Source organism: Thunnus thynnus, chromosome 11, assembly GCF_963924715.1.
Source record: "Thunnus thynnus chromosome 11, fThuThy2.1, whole genome shotgun sequence".
Taxonomy (NCBI): domain Eukaryota; kingdom Metazoa; phylum Chordata; class Actinopteri; order Scombriformes; family Scombridae; genus Thunnus; species Thunnus thynnus.
In genome coordinates, this window is record NC_089527.1 from 24,448,380 (window position 1) to 24,470,685 (window position 22,306).

Here is a 22,306-nt window from a genome sequence, read left to right on the forward strand (position 1 = left end):
CCCTAACAGAGACAGAACGGAAACACAACAGATAAGCTCTGGTTATTTTTTTTTTTTTTTTTAATCGCTGCTAGAGAAAGTCGTAAAAGTCAGTCTTTTGTGTACTGATGTGGAGTTAATCTGATTTTAATTTAATTATACGAGTTAGTTGCGGAGGGCACAGGCATTGGGGTGTTTGTTGTAAGAATGTTCTGACATTGGCGCAGGTATGGGGCAGCTAGCATGTTAATTAATGATGAAGATCCTGACAATATGCAGAGGCATGACAGCGTTAAGCCAGTCGGCTGCTGCTTCCTTTGCATATTAATAGATCCTTCATTATTATTTAATATGACAGCTGCTCCAAGGGCTACCATCAGACCTTGTCTCTGTTATTTGCTGTTTTGTGCTCCCCATGTGACAGTGCCATGCTATTCTCTATTTGTTGAAATGTTCCCTTTTCTGTTCTTTGACTGGTGTGGCTCTCTCCATGCGGCAGGGCTGCACTGTTTGTTTTTTGCTCAGGAGGATTCTGACTTGCCCGTGCGTCTATATGCGAGTGTCTGAATCTAAAGGTGACTTTGAAAGAATATATGAGGCAGGATTGTTTTGTTTGCATAGTAATGAATGCAGATTAGCATTGAGTGGGATTGGTCTTGTTGACGTTTAGACTTCTAGTGGCTTAATAGACTTGTTGCTGGGCGCCAACATCTCCCTGGCTTCCTTATTACATCCACTGTATTGAGGTGTGTGTTATGTGGATATGACAATTGATCCGCCGAAATGAAACAATTATCAGAACAAAGATTTCGATTTATGGAGTGTGTCACTTAGTCAAAGACAGGGTGGAGGCTGGGGCCGGATGATAAATGAAAAATGGAAAAGTGATCATTCCATCTGTTTCATAATAGTTCCGATCGATTTCTGAGCCTTTATTTACTCAATACACATCTGATCAAAACCTGTCACCTTCTTCTGCGTGGATTAATCCCCCCTTTTTTTTTTTTTCACCATTTGTTTTATCAATCTTACACAGTTTAGTCCAGTTTCCTAAAGTAAAGTAAAAGAAATAGTGAGGACACAGAGGCAGCCAAAGTTAGAGAGCATCAGAAAGCACCGCTGCGGCACTCCTTTGAGGGCACCTGATTTGTGGGGGGAATTTATCACACAAACAGCCCAGAGGTGATTTCAATATTTACTCGGCAGTCTGTTCTGCATACGTCTCATTTGGAAAACAGTTGACTCTTGCCCATTATACACAAATGAAGGCTGACCTTCAGACTGGGCAGAGGCCACATTCATTATGTGGAGAAGTATCACCTTCTTATGAGGCAACGGCCCTTTTTTTTTCTCCGGCGCTGCCTATGCATATGGAACAGCAGCCAGGGCCCATTGCAAACGAGAGGGCCCTCTCTGACATGATGTATACTGTACGTCAATATGGTACTGATGTATTTTAAGATGCAAACAAGGCTTTAAATTATATGCACCTCCATGTCAGTGGCTCAGAGTGACTCTCGCCATCTGCCTATCAGCTGGGGATGAGAGGAGAGGGTGCCCAGGCCGGTATGTTCTGGCGCGCGTGTTCGTCGGCGCGCGTTTGTGTCTGTGTGTGTGTGCGCACGTGCTCGCATGTATCTATTAGAGCCACATGTTCGATTTCTACCTCTCCTTGTACTTGTGTCTCCCCCTCAAATGCATGGCTAATAGCTGCTCCTGAGTCCCATCACGGAGACGTGACAGCTTAGTGATGATAAACGCAGACGTTGCCTTGTTCTGCGTCAAACGTAAGGCAAACCTGCATATCAAGTGTAAGCAGCCTCTGTAAGAGGGCAGGTGATATACTGTATTGTGGGTATGAGTGATTCCACTAATAGGTACATATCTTTTTCTCGCCGTGCATCTTTGATTTTGTTGCTGGGGTTGGCGAGAAGAGTCGCGGGACTCTCCTGAGACACACACACACAGGCCTAGAGGAGCTTTAGCACTATCTGTCCCTGCTGTTTGAGACCAGCCTCATGAATAAAGATTTCAGTCACGTTCAATACACCAGAAACCCTGGAACTACCACAATGACAAACCAATGCTTTATGATCTCTGCAGTGTGCTCAGCATATGTATGTCTATAATCTCAGACTCACTGTATCAATCATATCAAGTCCATTTTGATCGAGGTGGAGGAATATTGCTGTTCCGGTATATATTCAGAGCTGGCAGTAATGTGAATGATTATTTAAAATGTGATGTCAATAGTCATTTAGTCTGCTCAAAAAAAAAAAAAAAACCAGCAGCAGCCTTGGGCCTGACGAGAATCCATGTAAAATTCTCAGATATTTGGCATGTTGTCAGAAATGTTCAAGTGATATGCATACTAAAGAATGAATGGTGAGATTGAAACTGCTATAAAACAGTATGGAAACGTCTGCAGAGTGCAGGAGCGAGACTAGAACACTAGCTTTTTATATTTCTTTACTTTTATCACTTGAATTGATTTTTTACTTTTTTCTGGTTTTACGGGCAGTTAAATAACACTAACCTTAAAAATATCTTCAAAACAAAACAAACACATTTATATAATCCATCCTCAGTTGTTTATTCATATTTTTCCTTCTTACTGCTGCTTTATGGACTTTGCCCTCCTGCCTTATTAATTTCCTGCCTTAAAGGTCCTCAGTACGCATGTTGTTTTCTTCTTTTTGAGAGTGTATCAGAGATTGCATACATTGCTTCTCTCTTATGTTTTATTGAACATATCGTTTTGCATTTCGCTTGATGACCAGCCTTGACTCACAGAACACACTTTTATATGAAGAAGCATTACAGTATAAAGCTGTGAAGAACTTGAATACAAATGTTATTCACAGCAATTAGATCTAATGAATTCATTACAAAGTATCATTGAAATACACTTTAAGACATAATTGTCTCCCCTGTATTTGTTCACATGTTGAACCTCCCTCACTCTGTCTTTCACTTTTTCACTCCTGTGTCACACTGTATTACTACGCCACTACTATATACACATACAGTGTGCATTGTAAGTTGTACATACAAAATGCTTTTATCATGTACTATTATCTTGACTGCATCTCTCCCCATCAAGATACAAATACATCAATATAGGAGGCAAGGAGTGGCGGAGTGGGTGAAACATTCATAAAAATCATATGCTGCCACACACACAGGGATCTATCCCATCAGCATGATAACCTGCTGTGAAGATATCCCCTGTCACAAGATGAAAAACTAAGCTGTGATCTCATAGGCGCTTATTCCCCATAGTATATAAAATGATTCATTGTTTTATACATTCAAAAGTCCTTTTTCTTTTGTTTTTAATTCGCCAGCGCACGTTTCTGAAAGGTTTTGCAGGTGCAGTTGCTCAGCCCCAGTAGACACGTAGCGGTCTGTAAGAGCTCCGTCTCCTCTGCTTCCTCTCTCTCCAGGCCTGACAGCGGCGGCGGCAGCAGCTGCCAACGCAGCCATCGCAGAGGCCATGAAGGTCAAGAAGATCAAGCTGGAGGCGATGAGCGGCTACCACAGCAACGCCAACCACCATGGGGCCGACGGAGAGAACGGAGACCTCAGCTCCAGTGTCGGTGAGGATGCCCTCCACACACACACACACACACATACACACACACTGGCACAAACATATAAAGAAAAACACAGGCATTCCGCAAACTATTTTATGTACCTGCACAGACAAAGACAAAACACATGAAGACTTGCACACTTATCACCACTTCTTTATCGACACTAGAAAGCACTCAGAGAACTCTGCGCACTTGATCCATATCTGCATTAAAATACACATAAATGCATGGCTCATGGTGTCCATAAGCTTTCGAGAAGAATGAAATTCAAGTATGACCACCCTATTGTTTGTTTTGTTTGTGCCACATATGGGCAGAGTACCATCAAATGTGGATAGAGCCAAGGAATTAAAAAAGGAGAGAGAAAAAAAGAACTTTTCATGCTTTTTAAATGGCTTTTTATATGGGCACCAATATATTCTCACTTGTTTTTGGCCGGTTTCCTAACTTTACACCAAATGTGATTGAAATCTATGAAGTAGTCTTTTAGATCCCGCTTAACAGCCAAACAGACACACACACAAACAAAAACCAGATCCGCTCTGCCAGAAGTAATAAGTGATCCCATTCATACAGCTCGTCCTAAACCAACGTTCTGCATGACACTACAGTATCTCCACTATACAGCTGCTTTCTTAATGTTTATATAATGATGAAATATCCTTCATCATGGTAAGGGAAGTCTTATTTTCTCCTGAAGTGTTACATTTTTGTGTTGAAAGAAAAAAAAAAAAACAACATTCTTAATAGCTAAGTGAAACTGTGAACACAATTTCCCAAAGCTATCAGCTTTTAACAAGGTCTAATTGAATTGCTGTGAGAGCTTTGGTTTTTCACTGTGTGCCATTCCAATTCATTATTAGCCCTAAAATGCAAAAGGATTTTCGTAATATCACACAGAACCACTTAGTGAATTAAAGAGAATGATAATGTATGTGAGCGCAGATTCATGAGCCCGTTCCAAATTACAAACCAAATGTAATCCCTGTAGCTTTGCTTTGCTAAATGGAGGTTTTGATTTGCTTACTGTACTAAATGGCTTGACTCCCGAATACATTTCAACAGTAATACTTGACACCATGGAGCTTATGGTGCGCGCGATGAAAACAGGATGTGTTTCTAAGCAGATTTAACAATGCAAAATGCATAAAGTGTGAGGTCATCACTCCCAGAGAATGGAGTGTGTAAAAAAGAGAATACGAGCATACGAGGTCACGGAAATAAAGATAAATGTGAGCACCAACAGCAAGGCTATGGCAATGGAGCTAATAAGAAACTGTTTTATCTTTTTACAATTTAAATTGTAACCTTGAGCCCACAGCCAGCCACACAGGCTCCCGCTAGAATCATAATTCTGGCAAGGGGGAGCAGCTCTAGGTGTGGGTGCGTGGGCCACAGCATTAGCTCTCTGAGTGAAATATATGGCAGTGACGCCTCTCGGCCCCATCCACAATCAATTGGATTCTTTTCCTTTAATATTTACTCGCAGCGATGAGATGCTCGTCTGCATGGTGATGAACAGTCTGCCACTGGCGTTTGAAGGTGACCTGTCAGTGAGTATGGACAAATCTCTCGCTCGCAGAAATGTAGAAAATAAATCATTAGGGGCAGGCTGCTAGACAGGGGCCTCTCTCTCTCTCTCTCTCTCTCTCTCTCTCTCTCCCTCACTCTCCTCGGATTTAAATCAGCTCAGATTTATGATTTGAATTAATGCTTCGTTTGGTCAAAGGAATGGTTGCGGAGACAAATGATGTTTGGTACTGAAACCATCCTAATATTGATTACTGGGTGTCGCAGCAATCTCTTGTTTATATCAAGCACTCTTCTGTGACAGGGTGGCCAGCAGGAGTCATCCTGATAATACGCTGGAGAAATATGGCCCGCTCTGCACCGCAGGGCCATGAAACACAGCTAGCAGCATGCTGTCTTCTTCATCTAGCCCCAGGCTTCCGCTCACATGTTTATTTTTAATAAAAGCATTTTGTAATTTCACCCAGCAAAAAAAAAAAAAAAAGAAAATATGAACTGACTTTACAGAAAAGTGTGATTATAGAATTATTTAACATTCCAAAAGTGTCTCACTCTGGCCTGCTTTCACAAACTATTTTAGAGTGTGAATGCCTAATATGTCCAGCTCTCAAACCCCAGCAGCAATCCAAACTTATAAATCACTTGACTGATATAGCACAGAGTGGGCAGAAGGGGGACTGTATTTGGCTGTAGCTTTGTCGGGATTGGACCGACTGTTGTTCACAGGGCTGCTTTTAAGAGACTCCACGACCACAGCTGCTCTGAGGAAATGGACTAGAGTTTTATAATCACCCCCCAGCTTAAACTAAGACACACAAATAGATGTGTTTACTTACACAAATTATGTTACCAACCATGACAGGAATTGATATGATAATGAGCGTGCTTCTGATAATACCACTAAGGACATAGATCCATTTAATCAGAAAGAGCTGCTACATAAATCCATTGAAAAAAAAAAATCCTCCTCGGGCTAAAATACAGGTGCCTCATCTCAGTGTTTGTCTGAAGCTGATCTTGTATTGTGAAGCGCTTAAAGCAAAGCACAGCAGAGCCAGCCAGTGAAGGACACTCTGTTCTGTTTGTAGAGTTGGACTGCCTGTCGCTGTCTTTGTGTTGATGTAAATTGAACAGGCTAATGTTTCTCCCTCGCATTAAATATTCATCACAATTAGACCTTCCTGTTTGCATCAATGTTATTAATTATAAGGAAAATACAGCCAGTTCAACTCTCAGCCAAAATAACCAAACATCCTGAGTGAGAGAAAGAGAGAAGGGGGAAATAGATATTTGTGTAGGAGTTTATGACGGAGGGACAGATGTAAAAAAAAAAAAAAAAAAAAAAAATAGTGAGCAGAGAGAGACGTAAAAATGTAGAAGGAGACAGAGTGAGAGGTGTGTGTGTGTGTGTGTGTGTGAGGGGGGGGTGGGGGGGGGGGGTGTCTTTTCTTTGATTTTCCATCGCGCTCTTTAGTTGGGAAGAGGGAGACTTCTCAAAGCACAATGTGGATTGTTCCTGCGCAGGAAATGCCACAATTACAGATCACAGACCAAGCAAAACACGTGTGGCGCTGGGCCTTGAGGGGGATAACAGCTCGCCATTCCCTCCCAGTGCATTGACCCCAGCCATAACCTTCATTACTGGGAGAGAAAATATTGTCAGCTGCCCACTAACAAACACCTGCCAATTTCAAGAGAAGGAATTGTTTTTCCTCTGCCGCGGAAGGAAAATAAAGTGTTTCTTAGATCCTCAGAAAAGGAGTGGGAAGAAAAGATAAGACGGCATTCACCCTTGTCCTCTTTTTTTTTTCCTCTCACAGTCTTACTTACTTCTTCTCTCGTCTTTCACCCTCTGTCTCTCTTTGGCCACTGGGTGCTGCCCTGCCACTCATCTGACTCCTCACCACACAACTCTAATGGAGCTGAAATCCTGTTTGTAATTAGATATGGGAATTCCACTGTCATCAGCCAGATGATGCCGCGACATGCCGACCAAACAGCTCGCCGGGCAGACAGCGCCTCAGCGAAAGGAGAAGACACAATAGTCGCGGCTAACTTTCAGACTTCACCGTACGATTTAAATACGCCCTAAACACATACGACACCACAACTGAAGCAGTAAAAACGCTGCACTGTAAAAAGCACTTTGAAGCTTCAAAACCTGAAAGCTCTTTGTCTCACATCTGTGGTTTCAGTCCAGGCTGCCTGCACCCAACAGGGAGCAGGGGGGGGAGCCACATGCTAGGCTGAAGCTGGACGGGTGGTGACAGGTACCTGGAGTGTTGCCTGACTGAGAGTTGAGAGAAGAGGTTCTGGGTGAGATGATGAGGAAGCATCATTCTCTCTTCCCAGGGTCATCAGGCTAATTTCTGCAAACCCCACCCTTACGCTTGTACGTGTGTGTGTGTGTGTGTGTGTGTACGTGTGCGTCTGTGTGCGTGTGCGTGCTCGCGTGAGAGAGAAATAGGGGGCCTTGGCCCCTGAGAGCGCTCTGTGAGGAGACCACAGCTGTACACTCCCAGCAGCTAATTGGTCCTTATCTAGCTGTCCCATTCATCTTCATTTTTTACCAATTACTGAGCATTATCTGTGTTCTCAGTTGGGTATGGGACTTAATCCGTTTTGGTTAAGCTGGTGCTACAGCTTGCAAATTTCAAATGGAGAGGAGGGGAGGGGGTGTGGGGGGGGACTAGGAGGAGAAGGAGGGAAAGGTGGAGGGGAAGGGGAGGGTGGTGGGGGGCAAAAGTCATAGCAAAAACAAACTCTGGGAACTTCCCATCATCCCTCACTGGCGGGAAGCAATCAATAAACAATGACATCACACGAAGGAGAGAGGAAAAAATGGAAGAGATCAATTATTGGCGTTATAATTCAAGTCCTTGTTTGCAAACGTTGCAGCCTCATTGATTAGGCTGTTCTTGTTGCACTCTCCATTATTGACTTGTTAAAACCATATTTTCTCATCATCAGTGGTTTTACGTTTGCGGTCACACAGATAACAACGCTTTAAGGGGGCGTCATTAATTATTCAAGATGTATTCATTTTAAAGCGCAGCGAGCCCAAATCATTCTGTTTACTCTACAAACAACAAAAGTATAGTACATTGCTCATCCAGAAGGTACATCAAGACGCTGCAATCTGGGGCAGTTAGCCTTAATTTTCTGAGATCAATGCATAACTAGGCTCCTCTCTATATGGGGTCCGTGCTTGGCCATGCTGCAGAGCTGAGCAGAGTCAGCCTGGAGACCATGCACTAATTACTGGAGTGTTTACTGCTCTGCTGGATAGCATTTGTACTATTTCGGATCGTATCAGTGAGTGAATGTGCTTTGCGCTAGACTGATAAATAAGACATTAAGATGTCGGTGTGTGTGAATGAAATTACAGCGGGGAAAAATTACAGGCATCCATTATAGAATAAACACAAGTCTAAAATGGATCAAAAATGAAAAGCCAAACATGTATGTATACTCACAGAACATATAGGCATGCGTCTCAGCAGACAGACAATCATGCACACCAAAGCAGGCCACATATAGAGGCACTGCTCCTGCACTTTGATAGGGATCTGTTTGGTCACACTCTCTGCGCCAGCTGTCAGCCCAGCTCCACTGCTGCGATTTAATTAGTCTGTTTATGTCCTTTCTAATAATAAAGCTCTCTGGGTGGAAGGACACATCCAACCAGCTAGCTGCACGCTCCAACCTGCTAGCTGCACTAGTGCTGGTGGCCCGGCGCAGCTAAATGTGGGCCATGATGGAGGATGGTGGCTACTTCCTGCTCCTCTAGACAGAACAATGGCCTGCAGGCTCAGATCTAGTATCACCCCCTACTCAATCCTAACCTTAACCATTAGGGGATAAAGCACATACTGACCTGATATGAGTGTCTAGGGGCAACTTCATCCATCTTCCTCTCTAGCTCTCTTGTGGGATCCTTTGTCAGTCGAAGCTCTTGAGAGAGACTAGATTGTAGCCATAGGCTGAAAAGAATTCATTTCACGAACACATCATAACACCTCTTTGGCTGCGACACACTATAGACTCGTCTGATTTATGCAATTACAATGCGTGTTGTTTTGACTTTCTTTATTCTGATATTACGGCTACACTGGACAAAATAGAGTCCATTTAAGTTGCAAGCACAGGGGGGTGGGGGAAAAGGGGGAGTAATGTTAGTAACTGAGTCAGACACACTGAGCTAGACAGAGGGTGGCAGAGCAGACAGACAGCCTTCCAGCCTGAGTGAAGAGCTTGATGGGTCTGTGTGTCTCTCTTGGGCTTAGGCCCTCACCATCTCTCTATTAGTCTGCCAGGCTCATGGGAGCCAGGTGACAGATAAGTGAAGAACGACACACACATTTTAATAGACATTTCAAAAGATAAACCTGATAATCATTTCTCTTTTTAATGAAGTCTAATGTCCTCGTTCTAATTCCAGTTGCGTCGGCTGTTAAGCATCAGCGTAATACTTGAATATGCATGATTGGGAAATTGTGAGGCACACTCATGTAGCTACAAAATACACAAACGCAGACAACTGCAGAAATAGATTGCAATAACAGGGGGGAATTGATTAAACATTATTTCCGTAATGATCCATATCAAGTTCTATCATCTTTGAGTGGCAGCGGAGTTGCCGCATTTACAGAGAGGAAGAGACACAAAGAGAGACAAACCGCGTGTCATGGAAATATTTGTTTGATTGTCTCTTGTGGTTAGTTCACAAACGCAGGAGCAGAGCTATAAAAAACAACTGACCAGTCGAGTTGTCATCCCTCATCAACATTAGGCCTCATTCTTCATTAATTGGATAGATTAATTTGGAGCGCTTTGATGCGGGGGTGATGCACGCGTTCGGCTGTCCCCTCCTCACTATTCTCTGTCAGGTTGAATTTAGCCAGGGAAGGGGTTGACCTTTGAAAGTGAAGAGATCAACACAATTTGAAAAGACAATGTCACTTGGTGTAAATGTGATACGTGTAATAAATGACATTCAAACTTTCAGTGATGATGAGCTTTCGCAGGTTGGAGTAATGTGAAATATGCACGGCGTGTAATTGCGTCGAATGTGGAGCAGTTTTCACATGCACAGTTAAGACGGTCGAAGCATTTAGTGGCTTGATAACATGTGCTCTCGTTTCACTATGATTACGTATAAGAGGACACATTAGCGTGGAGTAATATTATTACTGTGTACACAGCAGTAATGACAAGACAGTGATGACAACAACAAAATGACAATCTCTTTCCACTGTGATCATGCTGTAAAAATGTCCCATTGCCCGACGACGTGGCAATCAGGAGGAGAATCAAAAAGCATTTGTGTGATAGAAATACTTGGTTCTGTTCCACGAAAGCACTCTTGTTTGTTGCCTGAACCCGAAAGGTGTTTCTTCTCAATTATGATATGGGAACCCTCATCCAAATAGAACTATCAGCCATGCTGAGCCCAGACATCTTCACCATCACACAGCCTCTCCTTTGGGACCAAGATAAAGAGGGAGAGAGCGAGCAAGTTCAAACAATGTTAAGGAATTTTACAATCTCAGCATGTCCTTCACAATGTGAACAAACAGAGGAAGGTATTTCTTGATAAATTGTGTTTAGAATCCCTAACAAAATACTCATTCCAACAGAATAATTGAAATAACCCTACAACATAATGTTATTTTTTTTATTTTATCGCTGTACTTAAATGTCATTCAATCCGAACTCGCCTACCTGTTTTGGACTCTTGTGAAATAAAACGTGTATATTAGAGCGAGTTCACCTTGAAATAATTAGCACTGCAACTGTAAACCATACACTGCATTACTGATTTTCTCTCAAGAGGTGATTGTAATAGAGGAAGTGAGAGCGCAGGAGGTAGTAATGCTAATTTTGTAATTAAAACAGATGATCTGATGACCACATGAAAACCAATCCCCCCCCCACCTCCACCCACCCCTCCACACCACCACCACCACCACCACCCACCCCCCCCTCTTATTCCACCGAAGGGATATGACGGCAGAGTGGGCTGTGATTGATAACGCTCGTCAATATATTTCATTTCAGGAGCCTTAGTCAAATGACAACTGGTTGTCATTGACTGAAAGCAATCTTTTTAAAAGGGGAGCCTTTGCTAAGTATCAGATGAAAATGATTCCTCTGTCTGCTTGGGTGTCACTGTCTGTAGGAGCTTTATTGATTGGGCTTGAATATATTGCACCCGCAGTAGTAACAGCTGCTAGTAATATCTCTCCTTCTCCGTCTGCTCTCTCCTCTTCTGCTCACAGCACTCTCTCCATGCCACGGTGTATTGTCAGCGATCGGATGTCGGTGCGCTCTCGTGCCGATGTTGCATATTTATCAAGAGTGATGTGTCGCAAATATAAAGTGAGCCTGGTTCCGACCCAAATTAGAGGAGCGAGAACGCTGTTTGCTAATGTGTCCTGAAGCCCTGGCTGTCCCGGCCACCCCCGGCCATGTGCATGATTGCGTTAACTAAACCCACCATTGTCTCCCCCCCCTGCTCTATACGCTCTGTGTTATCAAGCACAAAGATGTTGGCATTGGTTGGTAAAGGTCATTTACTGTAATGAGATTTGCCACATGCAAGCATATGGCTTGATTATTGCCCTGTTCGTTAACATTTTCAGCAAAGAGACAAATAGACAGCTAAAAACTGGGGGCCGGTGCGGGCGGGGCGATGGCAACAAAAAAAACAAAAAAAAAAACGTGTTTAGCATTTTCTCTTCAAAAGATAAGGAAGAACTTTTTTCAACAACAGATCTGTCAGCGAGATGATTGATCTTTCAATTTTCATAAGGAATGCGTGCCATTAGAGCCCAGGATTTAAATTATCCTATAAAAGTTGCCTGCCTTAGATTTTATACACTTAAAGGACAAACACCTCTGTCTGTCTCCATGATAATTTCTACCACATGTTACACTCCAGTGGTTTGGGTAGGAAAGCAATTATGTTACCTCATCAAACCAGAAATGTTTTCTTATCATGGTTTCTCTTACATTACATTACATTAGGCATCTTGGCAGGAAATCTTTGCCCACCTGAAACATTGCAAAGTGTATCTCTTTATCCTGGCGTGCTAAACACATTTTGTTTGTTGACGTGAATTAGCTTGAAATGTATCCAATCATTATAGCTGCTGGAATGTAAAACATATTGTTTGCATGTGTCTTTATGTCTGGCTGACTCTGTGTGTGTGTACGTACCTTATACACACAATTATCTATACTGCATCACTATCTGAGTGTGTACCTGTGTGTTTACCTCATCTTGTTGGTGGGGGATGTATTCTTTTATATGTGTCCGTTTGCTTTTATATATATATATATATATATGCGTGTGTTTGTGCATATGTGAGTGTACGGCAGGTATTTAACAAAGGCAAGATGTTTGCTTTATTATCAACATTAACTGCGTAAACACAAAAGGCTTCAAAGTTTCATTCAATGACACTGAGGGGCTGTGGGTGGCTACATCAAAGCTCAATACCTTCCTCTCTCCCCCCATTTTAATGAGAAACAGGACTCACCAGCCTTGACTGAACCTGCCATCTGTGTGTGTGTGTGTGTGTGTGTGTCTGTTTTTTCTTGTTTGCGTATGTATGTGTGTGTATGCAGAGAACAGTCGTGTGTCTATGCATATGTGAGCATGAGCTCGTGTGTTGTGTAAAGTGGCACCGTAATGCCAGACAACATATTTATGGAGGCTGTGTCTTATGTTTGATCTAAAGGCTATAAGGCTCCCTCCATCTCACATGGCAGGGCTTTCTGATTTTTGGATGGAGATTAACAGTTATGGTAAAGATGAATAGCTGATTAGTGCTACGTAGAGACCCCTAAATGTCTCGCCGCGTGACAGACACTTTTTCACGAGCCGTTCATTTCCTTTTGGGACTGGTGTGCAAATCCTTGATACGACCACAACAAAGACTCTCCATGTGTGTGTGCCACCGTCTCACCTTTGTTGGGAGAAATACATACGCGACATGGGGGCATTTTACAAGCGCAATTAGGAGGAAAACTGAGATTGTTTTGCAGCGGGCGGACCGCGTACGCATTGTGCAGTGAGTCAGTCCATTTAGCTGCTTGACTGGAACGGTCCTGTTCAGTTTGACAGATCAGAAGAAGAAAAAAAAAAATATCTCAACACCATGAAAACCAAAGGCTTAGCGCTGAGCAAATCAGCCCTTTGTCTTGTTCAATTCAAATCAAAGGATAACCAGGAATGTTTGTTTGACAACAGCATTTACAATGCATTGTTCTGAAGCCCAGAGCCTCCCAAACAAAGACAGATAGGCTTTAAACAAGTCATTTAATTAGCACCGGATCCCCAGCTTTGGCTGCGCCAACCAATTATACATTCCTGAGGCATGGGCAGGTCCTATTTCACAGGAGCGAGAGGCAGATCCTCTCCAGCCCTGTCTCTTACAGTACATCTCTCCCCTTCCATTTAAGAGAAGGTAAATAGCCCAGACAGACAGCTTCATTAGCCAGCGTCTGAAGAGTGCAGGGCCGATTGTCGCTTAAATAGTGCACTTTTACTGCAGGCCCAGCCGGCGACCTCCGATCAATTACAGCTGACATTATTGTTTGTCGGGAGCTTTTTTCCTGGACAGAGAGAGTAAAAAACGAGATCAGGCCTGAGCTTTGGCTGGAAATGTAATCTTCCCCCTCTCTTTGGTTCTTTCGCTCCACAAACAATAAATCATTCAGTTGAAGAGATAATAAAGTGCCAAGTAGGAGCTAGTTTAATTTTTGTCAGGGGAAATCTGTCCACAACAGAGTTAAGGGTAAAGGGCTGGCTGCTACCTCTATACCATTTTCAACGACAAAGGCTTAGTTCCTTTTTTTCTTATTTTCCTCTGTAGGGTTAGACGGCCAGAGAGGCTGAAGTCCTGTTTAGATGAAGATTAACTGCAGCACAAATCACTGCAGGTTATCATTTCTGTCATCAAAATAAATTACTGCTCTCTTTTTAATCATTTTAAAACATTTAACATTCAATCTTTTTTTTCGCCGTGATTCTTTTAAGTATCTGACCGACCGTCAGCTGTGCGATTTGGTTCTGATGTAACAGCTTTTTAATCATGTTGTTACCAAGGGCTGTTTTAATTCATTCAATTCATCCTCCATGATTCAGATCTTTGCTTATCCATGCGTGAACTCCCAAGCACTGCGCAACATAATAGCTGAGCTGTTTATATTGGTATTAAGTGATTTGTAGTTTTAATGATGGTAAATAGGAGTTCACCTTTGCAGGTCCCTCAGGCTTACTTCAGGTAAATTACTCCAAATGCATTGTTTATGCCCTTCAGAAGAGAAGGGGGCTTATGGGAATTCACCTCTCATCAGGTCTGAACTTCTGTATCAGAGATAAACAGAAACTGACAAATATGTTTCTAACAGTTTGCTCACTGGAATATCTACACAATGCCTAAGTGATTAATGAGTCTGATTAATGTCGGCGGGATCTGGTTTTCGAAAAAAGAAAAGTATCGCTATAGTATTGTTCGGGAACTTGTACCGCAGTCGCTTGTGATCTTTTTATTTAACAAGAACAAATCTAGCAAATGTGAAGAAATTGCATATGAATGAAACAAAAACACTTAACTGTCTCGCAAAAAAAAACGCCGGATTCCTTGAATAAACCAATATCCCCCTCACCTGGCTCCTTTCAGCCACAAAGAAAGGGATTGGTGGACCCTCGTTGGCCTGTGGCACATTCCCCTACAGTGGCCTGAATAGGCCTTTATGGGAGAAACAGCGCTTTAGGATGGGGTGACATGAAAGGGGCTGGACAGGCACTGAAAGCGAGACTAATACCCCTTACAGCGAACAGAGGTCCAGTGTTTTCCCACCGGGCTGTCCGTCAGGTGGAGACACATCACCGAGCCTCATACACCATCAAGTACAAGACGCAACAAAGGAGACAAGTAGAAGAATGTGATTAACGGGGAGCGGACACCGGTGATTCTCCGTCTCTTTTTCGTCGTTTATTGATTTGGTGAAAATTTGGCCCGCTTAAGAAATGTGTCTTTATGTGTGTAGCTGTGTTTGATTGAATGGGTGTAATGTATCCACCTCAAAGGCAGAATAAGTCTCTTCTCTCTGGCCCTTGAGTCGCCTTGAAAGGCTGATAGGTAGCCTAGACCTCTCCATGTTGTCCTACAGTAAGTACCCCCGCAATCAGGCCCTCTGTGGTGTTTTTTAATTGAGCTTAGCCTGCTGAGTGGTAATTGATTCAGTCTGAGCTACAGCAGAGGCGCTGATACAAGGTGCTGCTTGGCTTCCGCCTTTCTTTAATCTCCCCTGCTTTATATTGTTTGGGAATACTCACCACTGAGAAACTGCATGCCATCTTTCTTATGGAAATCAATGCTTCTTTTGGAAGGAGGGGAATGATAGAGAGGAGTACTTCTCATGTCCTTTCATTTTCAACCAGTGTCCTTCCCTTTAGAGGCTTCGCCATGCAGATCTCCTTGCCCTTTGGCTACTGATGTTTTGTCAGGAAAGAAGAGTGGAGTTGTTTTGTGGATCAGCTTTCTGTAGTGCAGTATCTTTTTTTTTTTTTTTTTCCTCCTTTCTTTCACGCAGCTTTTTTTTTACCTTGAACCAGGCTGCCAAGAAAGAGAGGGAAAAAAGTGAGTGAAAAATCAACAGAGAGGCTCAATCAGATCCAATAGTGTCTATGAGGTTTTCTTTAAAGCATTTTTTGAGGAAAAGCATCTGAGTGGCGGAGGAATGAGACCAAACTGTTCCCAGTCACTTTTGATCCTGCCAGTTCAAAGTCCCCATTGAGCAGAAGGGGGAGGGGGGGGAAGGAGGGGTGGTGCCGTGTTTGGGGGGGTAGGTGGGTGGGTGGGTGGGTGGGGGGTACAGACACCTAGCTTTGACCTTCTGTCTGCGCTCATGTCCTTTGAAAGTTGGCTTGTTTTCATTAAGCCATTCAGAAGCACAGTGCAGGGCCGCAGTTCGACTAACTAGTACCCCCTATGGTATCTTTATTAGACATTCTTTACATTTTTTGAACTACTAATGTCTTCAATTTCCCCAATTAGGCATCTATTGCCAGACAGCAATTGAATAATTTAAAACATTTGTAAGATATCTCTGATGTTGTAATGGAATAATTTGTGTGGGTATAAAAAGAGAAAGAAATGTAAAACCCATTATTGTGCGAACTGAAAGCGACTTTTTCGGTGTCGCTCTTTTCTTCTTCTTCTCTCTCTCTCTCTCTCTCTCTCTCTCTCTGGTCTGGAATATAAGCTGCTATAATTAGCCTAAAGTCATTGCCATACTGTAGTCTGACGGTACTTGTTTGTCATTAGCACATTTAACTAGTCATTTGGGTAATGGCTTTCAAGATTGCCTTTGTTTTTACAGAGATTTTTTATATTTAAATATTTAGACAATTTCCATAATGTCCCCTTTTTATTCATCATAGAATAATTGATGCATCTTTATTGCTGTGTAAACTTTGGATCTTTGAATGACTGTGTATTTAGTTTTCATCCCCGTTTTCTTTATTATTATTGCAGTAGTATCTATTATTAATGTATGTTGTAAAACATTTATGTGTATTATGTTAACATGGAAAGATACCCGAGAAGCGATTAATTTGAATTATTCCATTTTTTTCTCTAATGGATGGCAGTGTAAAGCTTTAGTGTTATTGGACACCAATTTTAAAGGGTATCTCAGTGGTGGGAATCGCTGATTGCGGAATTAACAGCAGCAGCTTTTGAGTTTTCTGCCAGAGCCTCAGAAGTTTCCCCCTGTGAATGACTCACTCATAATATGCATCATTGAGTAACCAACGACCCCTTCATGTGTCTTAGGCCTGGAACTGCCCTTCATGATGATGCCCCATCCCCTGATCCCTGTCAGCCTGCCCCCAGCCTCTGTCACCATGGCGATGAGCCAGATGAACCACCTCAGCACCATTGCAAACATGGCCGCCGCAGCACAGGGCCAGAGTCTGCCCTCCAGAATGGTCACCTCTGTTATAAAGGTAAATTTTAACGCAGAAAGAAGCGATGTCCTTAAAACTACATCAAATGTAACTGCTTTCTTCAGATTTGTGTATGTGACTTTTGTACGGTGTTTCAGTCTACACTGGGTACTTATTTTGGGTGCGTTTGTGTGTTTTTGTTACTGCTGGGGTTCCAGGAACGTGTCCCAGACAGTCCCTCCCCAGCCCCTTCCCTAGAGGACCACAGGAGGCCAGGCAGTCACCCATCGTCCCATCGCAGCAGCAGTGTGTCCAGCTCCCCAGCCCACACAGAAAGCTCCTCAGACAGGATACGTACGTCTCTGTATTAACTCACTGCACAGTTAGTCACACATATAACTGATGAAGAAAAAAAAAAAACCTGCTGAGTTGAAATATGTCCTCTAAGTAATGTTCCTAATGTTTTATTCTGTCTCCAGCGGTACACCACAATGGCCTGTCCATGAACCATGCCCTGCTAGGCCTGTCCCCCAACATCCCGCCTGGGCCTAAAGAGGGAGACCTGGCCCACGACATGAGCCATGAAGTAAAAAGGATGCACGCTGACAAAGGTGAGTCATTAAAACAAGTGTGATAGAAAGGCGAAGTCTAAATGATACACCGTATGCCCACACAGACTTTCAGTAGGCCTGCTAGAAAATGAACCATGATTGCTTTTCTTTCTTTTTTAAACATCACAATATGAGAAATTATTACATTTTACATCAAGCACTTCTAATCTAGCTTTTAGTTCTTTCTATTCACTGCTCTCAATGTCTGAAAACGACAGTTGTCATGAGAAACAAGCGACTGAATCCTGCATTTTGGTTTCTTCCACCAAAGCCGTGCTCTACTGAGCAGGTTCTATTCTGACAACAGAGATGAAGTCTCATTTATTTCAGAAGTGTGAGTCTGCAGAAAAATCTGAACCTAGCTCAGGAAATCAGAGGAGGCAGGAGCACCAAGTGAGTCAGTGGAGTTGCCAGAGGAGACAAGGAGACCACATTTGGTTAATGTGGCACCAAAACCTGCTTTTATGAAACCGCTGTGAGTCAATGTGGCTTCAAGGTGAATCAACTTAGATAGAAGAACTTGTTGAACTTTTTGTGTATATCTCTAATTTGATGACTAAAAAAAAAGACAGAAACCGTACTCTCATCAGTTGCATGCCTGGTGTAATTATTTTTACTAAAAACACTTTTAAGATATCTAGAACTATATTCAAGATTATTTAAGGTCATTCAATTTAGATAAAATAGTTTTAAGCCTTTGGGAGGATTCTTTATCGTTGCTTCTGATTTTTCCTAATTGTAAATTGTGTCTCTAACAACACTCCTAAATTAGCTGGTGAAACTTTAAATTTCTCAGTTTAACAGTTATTTCTTTACAGATCAAAATAATCAAATGGATACCATACCTAGTTGTGGTATCCTGTAGAAGTGTATGTATGTTTGTTTCTGGAATCTCTATTCTAAGCCGCCAGCTCTTACATTACACATGTCATGATGACATTTAATGATACACCCTCTTATAAAACTGATCTATAGATAAAGCTCATTGTTTTTCTGATTTCAGAAAAAAAAAAAAAAATACCTGCATGTATTTAAAATGTGCAGATGACTTTTAACTAATTATCACTCAGATTTCATGTTTCCAAGAATTCCGAGAGGACTTTGTTAACTGTACTGTACAGTTACAGTTAGCTCAGAAGATTATTCTGTTAATTGAAAAAAGGAATAGAGTTCTTAAAGTAATTACAAAAATATTAAACTATTTAATGTTAGGACTAATCTGATTTTTACATAGGTTTTTTAAAATCCCATTGGTACCTGTTTTATTTATAATTGTGACTGATATTTTTTTACAAACATGTGGGAAATAACGAGGTCTTTGTTTAGAGCAGTAGATGTGCTGTTTCCTGTCATCTCCACTAACTCTAAACTTGACAAATATTCAAAATCTTCAATCATATTATCCAGACTAAATGGTTTTTATTAATTTCTGGCAATATTTCATTATACTTTTTCTATTCATTCATTCAAAAGAAACAGACGTATACGGAGTAAGTGTGTTGAATTAAATATAAAAGGAAGCAAATAATAGATTTGAGTATTCTCGATTGGGTTTTGAGAGGAGCAGGGGTGGGCTGTGCTGTGCTGCACTGGGTGATCCAGGGTGGGGTGAGGCTGATAATGATATTAAAACCACTGTGGAAATCATTGGGCTGTATGTTCCCTGTTGGCTAGGCTGACATGAAGATCAGTGTTAGACCTCCACTCACAGGGTGTGAAGCAGTGAATAGTAATAATTAGCAGGATCATGAGTGAAATTTATGGGTCACAAACTGTCTGTGTTTCTCTGTGTGTGTGTATGTGTGTGTGTGTGTCTGACAAAAAGAGAGTCTGGCAAACAGAGCAACGCAAACAGAGAAAGGAGGTTCAAGCAAGTGTCCACACACTAAATCAACTGAATGTTTCCTCAGTAGCAGAAATCTTACTTCTAAACTGAAGTGCCCCCCCCCCCCTTCCAATACTCAGATAATCAACACAAATGGACTGTAATTTCTTCGCAATATTGGAGGAGAAAGCAAATGACCCAGCAATCCACACCAATTCTGACTTGTTGACCCGCACACATCTACCCGCAAACACACGCCTGTATTATCTTTGAGATTGTCAATTCCTAATATGTCACTGGACTTGATTAGGATTCTGAGCTCTCCAGTGTGTGCACCAGAGGTCTCGGGCTGTGGAAAACATTTTTATAAAATAACCCATTAATGCAGAGGAGTGCAACTAAATTAGTTACCAATTTGCTGAGCATGAATTAATGAAGAGAGCTTCTCCCGGCTCCCACAGTTGTAATTTTCATAATAACCCCAGACCTTTATTTGGCAGGTTGTTTAGTTTTTTCGTTTGAAGGTTTTCATTAGTCTAATGAGGACTGTGCAAGGGCGAGCAGTCAGCACAATTTACATGAGGAAGCTATCATAATAAATGAGGCAATTTGAATAACATGCACAGGTTTATGCAGCGAGATAAGAGAGATTGTAGCAGCCAGATTCAGAGGTAACCAATACATTAGAACCAACTAATAACCAAAGTAATTCCAATAAAAGCTTTAAGTGAAGGGAATAAAATTAATGATAGATATATTGAACTGTAATGATATGATACATGATGCATTAGATTAATAAAATAAATGTGTTCCATTGTTAGAGAGGGGAGAGGCCTCGCGATCCGGAGCTTTGTTTATGGTGAGCTTTTTAATTAGGCTTGTTCATCGCATCAGTTTGTTTAGATAAATGAGATAACATTCCAATGGTTTAATGATATCTCTCCACTTGTTTGATCTTTATGATCCTGGCAGAGCATTAAATTAATCTCTCGCAATGCACTCCTAGAAGAGAGCACAGTGGGCGCAGAGGAAGGATGCGGTGCCCCGGCTCATATGGAGGCTATTTTAAATAGCCAGACACCTCAGAGACAGACACTATAATGTCACATCACTCATATCCTATGAACACGGCTCATCTTTTTCATGTCATCTCTGCTGATGAAGGACAAAGGCTGTTTGTTGTTGTCTAAAAAAGGCGGTTTCCAAAGTTGTGTCACCCAGTGCAGAGTAACCAGATGGTAGTTTTTTTTGGGAGGGGGGGAGGCTGTTGTTTGAACTTGATTATTTTTTGTCCAAATTTTGCCTGAGAAAAAAGGGGAGATTAGATGATGTGTGAGAAAAAAGGCGAGTAGAAAGCTAAGTGTTATCTCACATGTGACTAATTGAATTGCTTCAAACAGAAAGTCTGTGGCGATAGCTTCCGACAAGCCTCTGTCTCGTGAAACAGCAGGTAGCTGACAAACAAGGGGAAATTTGAAAGGTACGGAAGCCTTTGGCTGTAAACTCACTTTGGACATCAAACACTTGACATCATTTTATTTCCTTGGGGAAAAGGTGTTTGAAACACAAGCCATATGTATGTACATCGAAGTATAAGAGTCTCTGTAAATACCATGTGGCAGTTTAAGCATTTTGCCAACAACAAATTTCACCACTTTACCTCAGCCCTCCCGCTGCAGTTAAACATGCCACATCTCTTTTACGCTGAGCTAAAACGCCTGACAGGAGAGTCAGAGGCAACTACAGTATGTAAACTGATTCTGTAAACCATATTTTAAAAGCGGGGTGATTCACCGGTAATACGATATTGGCACTTGGCCGGTAAACGTTATATATCCTTGTTGACACAACAGGAGATGCACTCATAATGTCCTCCCAAGCACAAATGGATGCTTATGGTGTATTATGTCACCTAGAGGTGCATCCTTTCATACCTGCTATCAACCCAGCAATCGTTGATGCATCGAGTCCCGGTGTGACCACAATGGACAAAGCTGATTTGCCATGCCCTCTCTGTGTCAAGATGCTGCCCAGAGTCCCAGTTTACAGTCTGGATGGAGAAGTGGAGCAGGTACCAGTGTCACAGTCTATTACCATACAACCGCTTTGGGCAAGGGCCTGTGGATGCTGATGGGCTCATGTAGAGAGAGGGGGTGGGGGTTCAGGGGGGGATATAGTTTGAAAAAAGATGAAAAAGACAAAAAAGTGATTTCTAGTCTTTGTAGTCTTTGTTCTGCTCCATCTTTGCATAAGCATTTGCAATGATAAAAAGGAAGTTTGGGGACTTTGGGTCAGGCGAAAGTTTCGGCATCAGTTTTGTGCTCTTTTTGCGGTGTAAATATTTCACTGACATTGATGGTATCTCAGCTCAGTATCATTAAAAGTTCAATATGTTCAGTGTAAGCTCCTTCTCTTCATCTTTCTGACTTTAATGCATAGTGTTTTGTTCAGTCCTCCCGATGTCCTTGGCGTTGCAAGCTTCAAACACATGCTGACTACCTGACTTTCCCTAAGTCAGGAGGCAAGATCATTAGCCATCACAACCCTGAAATGTGACTTGGCAGACAATAATGCTTTATGATCAAACAACTTGTCAGTGCGTCCTGTTGAAATGAAAGAGTGCAAAAAAATAATTCAATAGAGGATCAATCAAATTTCCCCGGCCCATGTGAGAGAGAGATTGCTGATGGTGCAGAGAGGGGCTATTCCTCGAGGACATGGGAGTTCATTTGGATATTTGTTCTCCCCCTCATGAATGTTCCATTGCGTGACACCATCTCCTGCTAATCACATTTCACTG

General features: G+C 42.1%; 1 protein-coding gene across 2 annotated transcripts in view; it reads left to right on the forward strand.

The window, feature by feature from the left end:
• dachd (dachshund d) overlaps positions 1 to 22,306 on the forward strand; it is a 92,258-nt gene that overhangs the window by 52,134 nt on the left and 17,818 nt on the right. The window contains exons 3-6 of one of the 2 annotated variants that reach the window (XM_067604047.1): positions 3,426 to 3,578; positions 16,958 to 17,130; positions 17,289 to 17,424; positions 17,550 to 17,681. In XM_067604047.1, the coding sequence (XP_067460148.1) occupies positions 3,426 to 3,578; positions 16,958 to 17,130; positions 17,289 to 17,424; positions 17,550 to 17,681 (594 nt within the window). Of the gene's footprint in view, positions 1 to 3,425; positions 3,579 to 16,957; positions 17,131 to 17,278; positions 17,425 to 17,549; positions 17,682 to 22,306 lie in introns of both variants that reach the window. The other variant, XM_067604046.1, reaches the window with a different exon arrangement.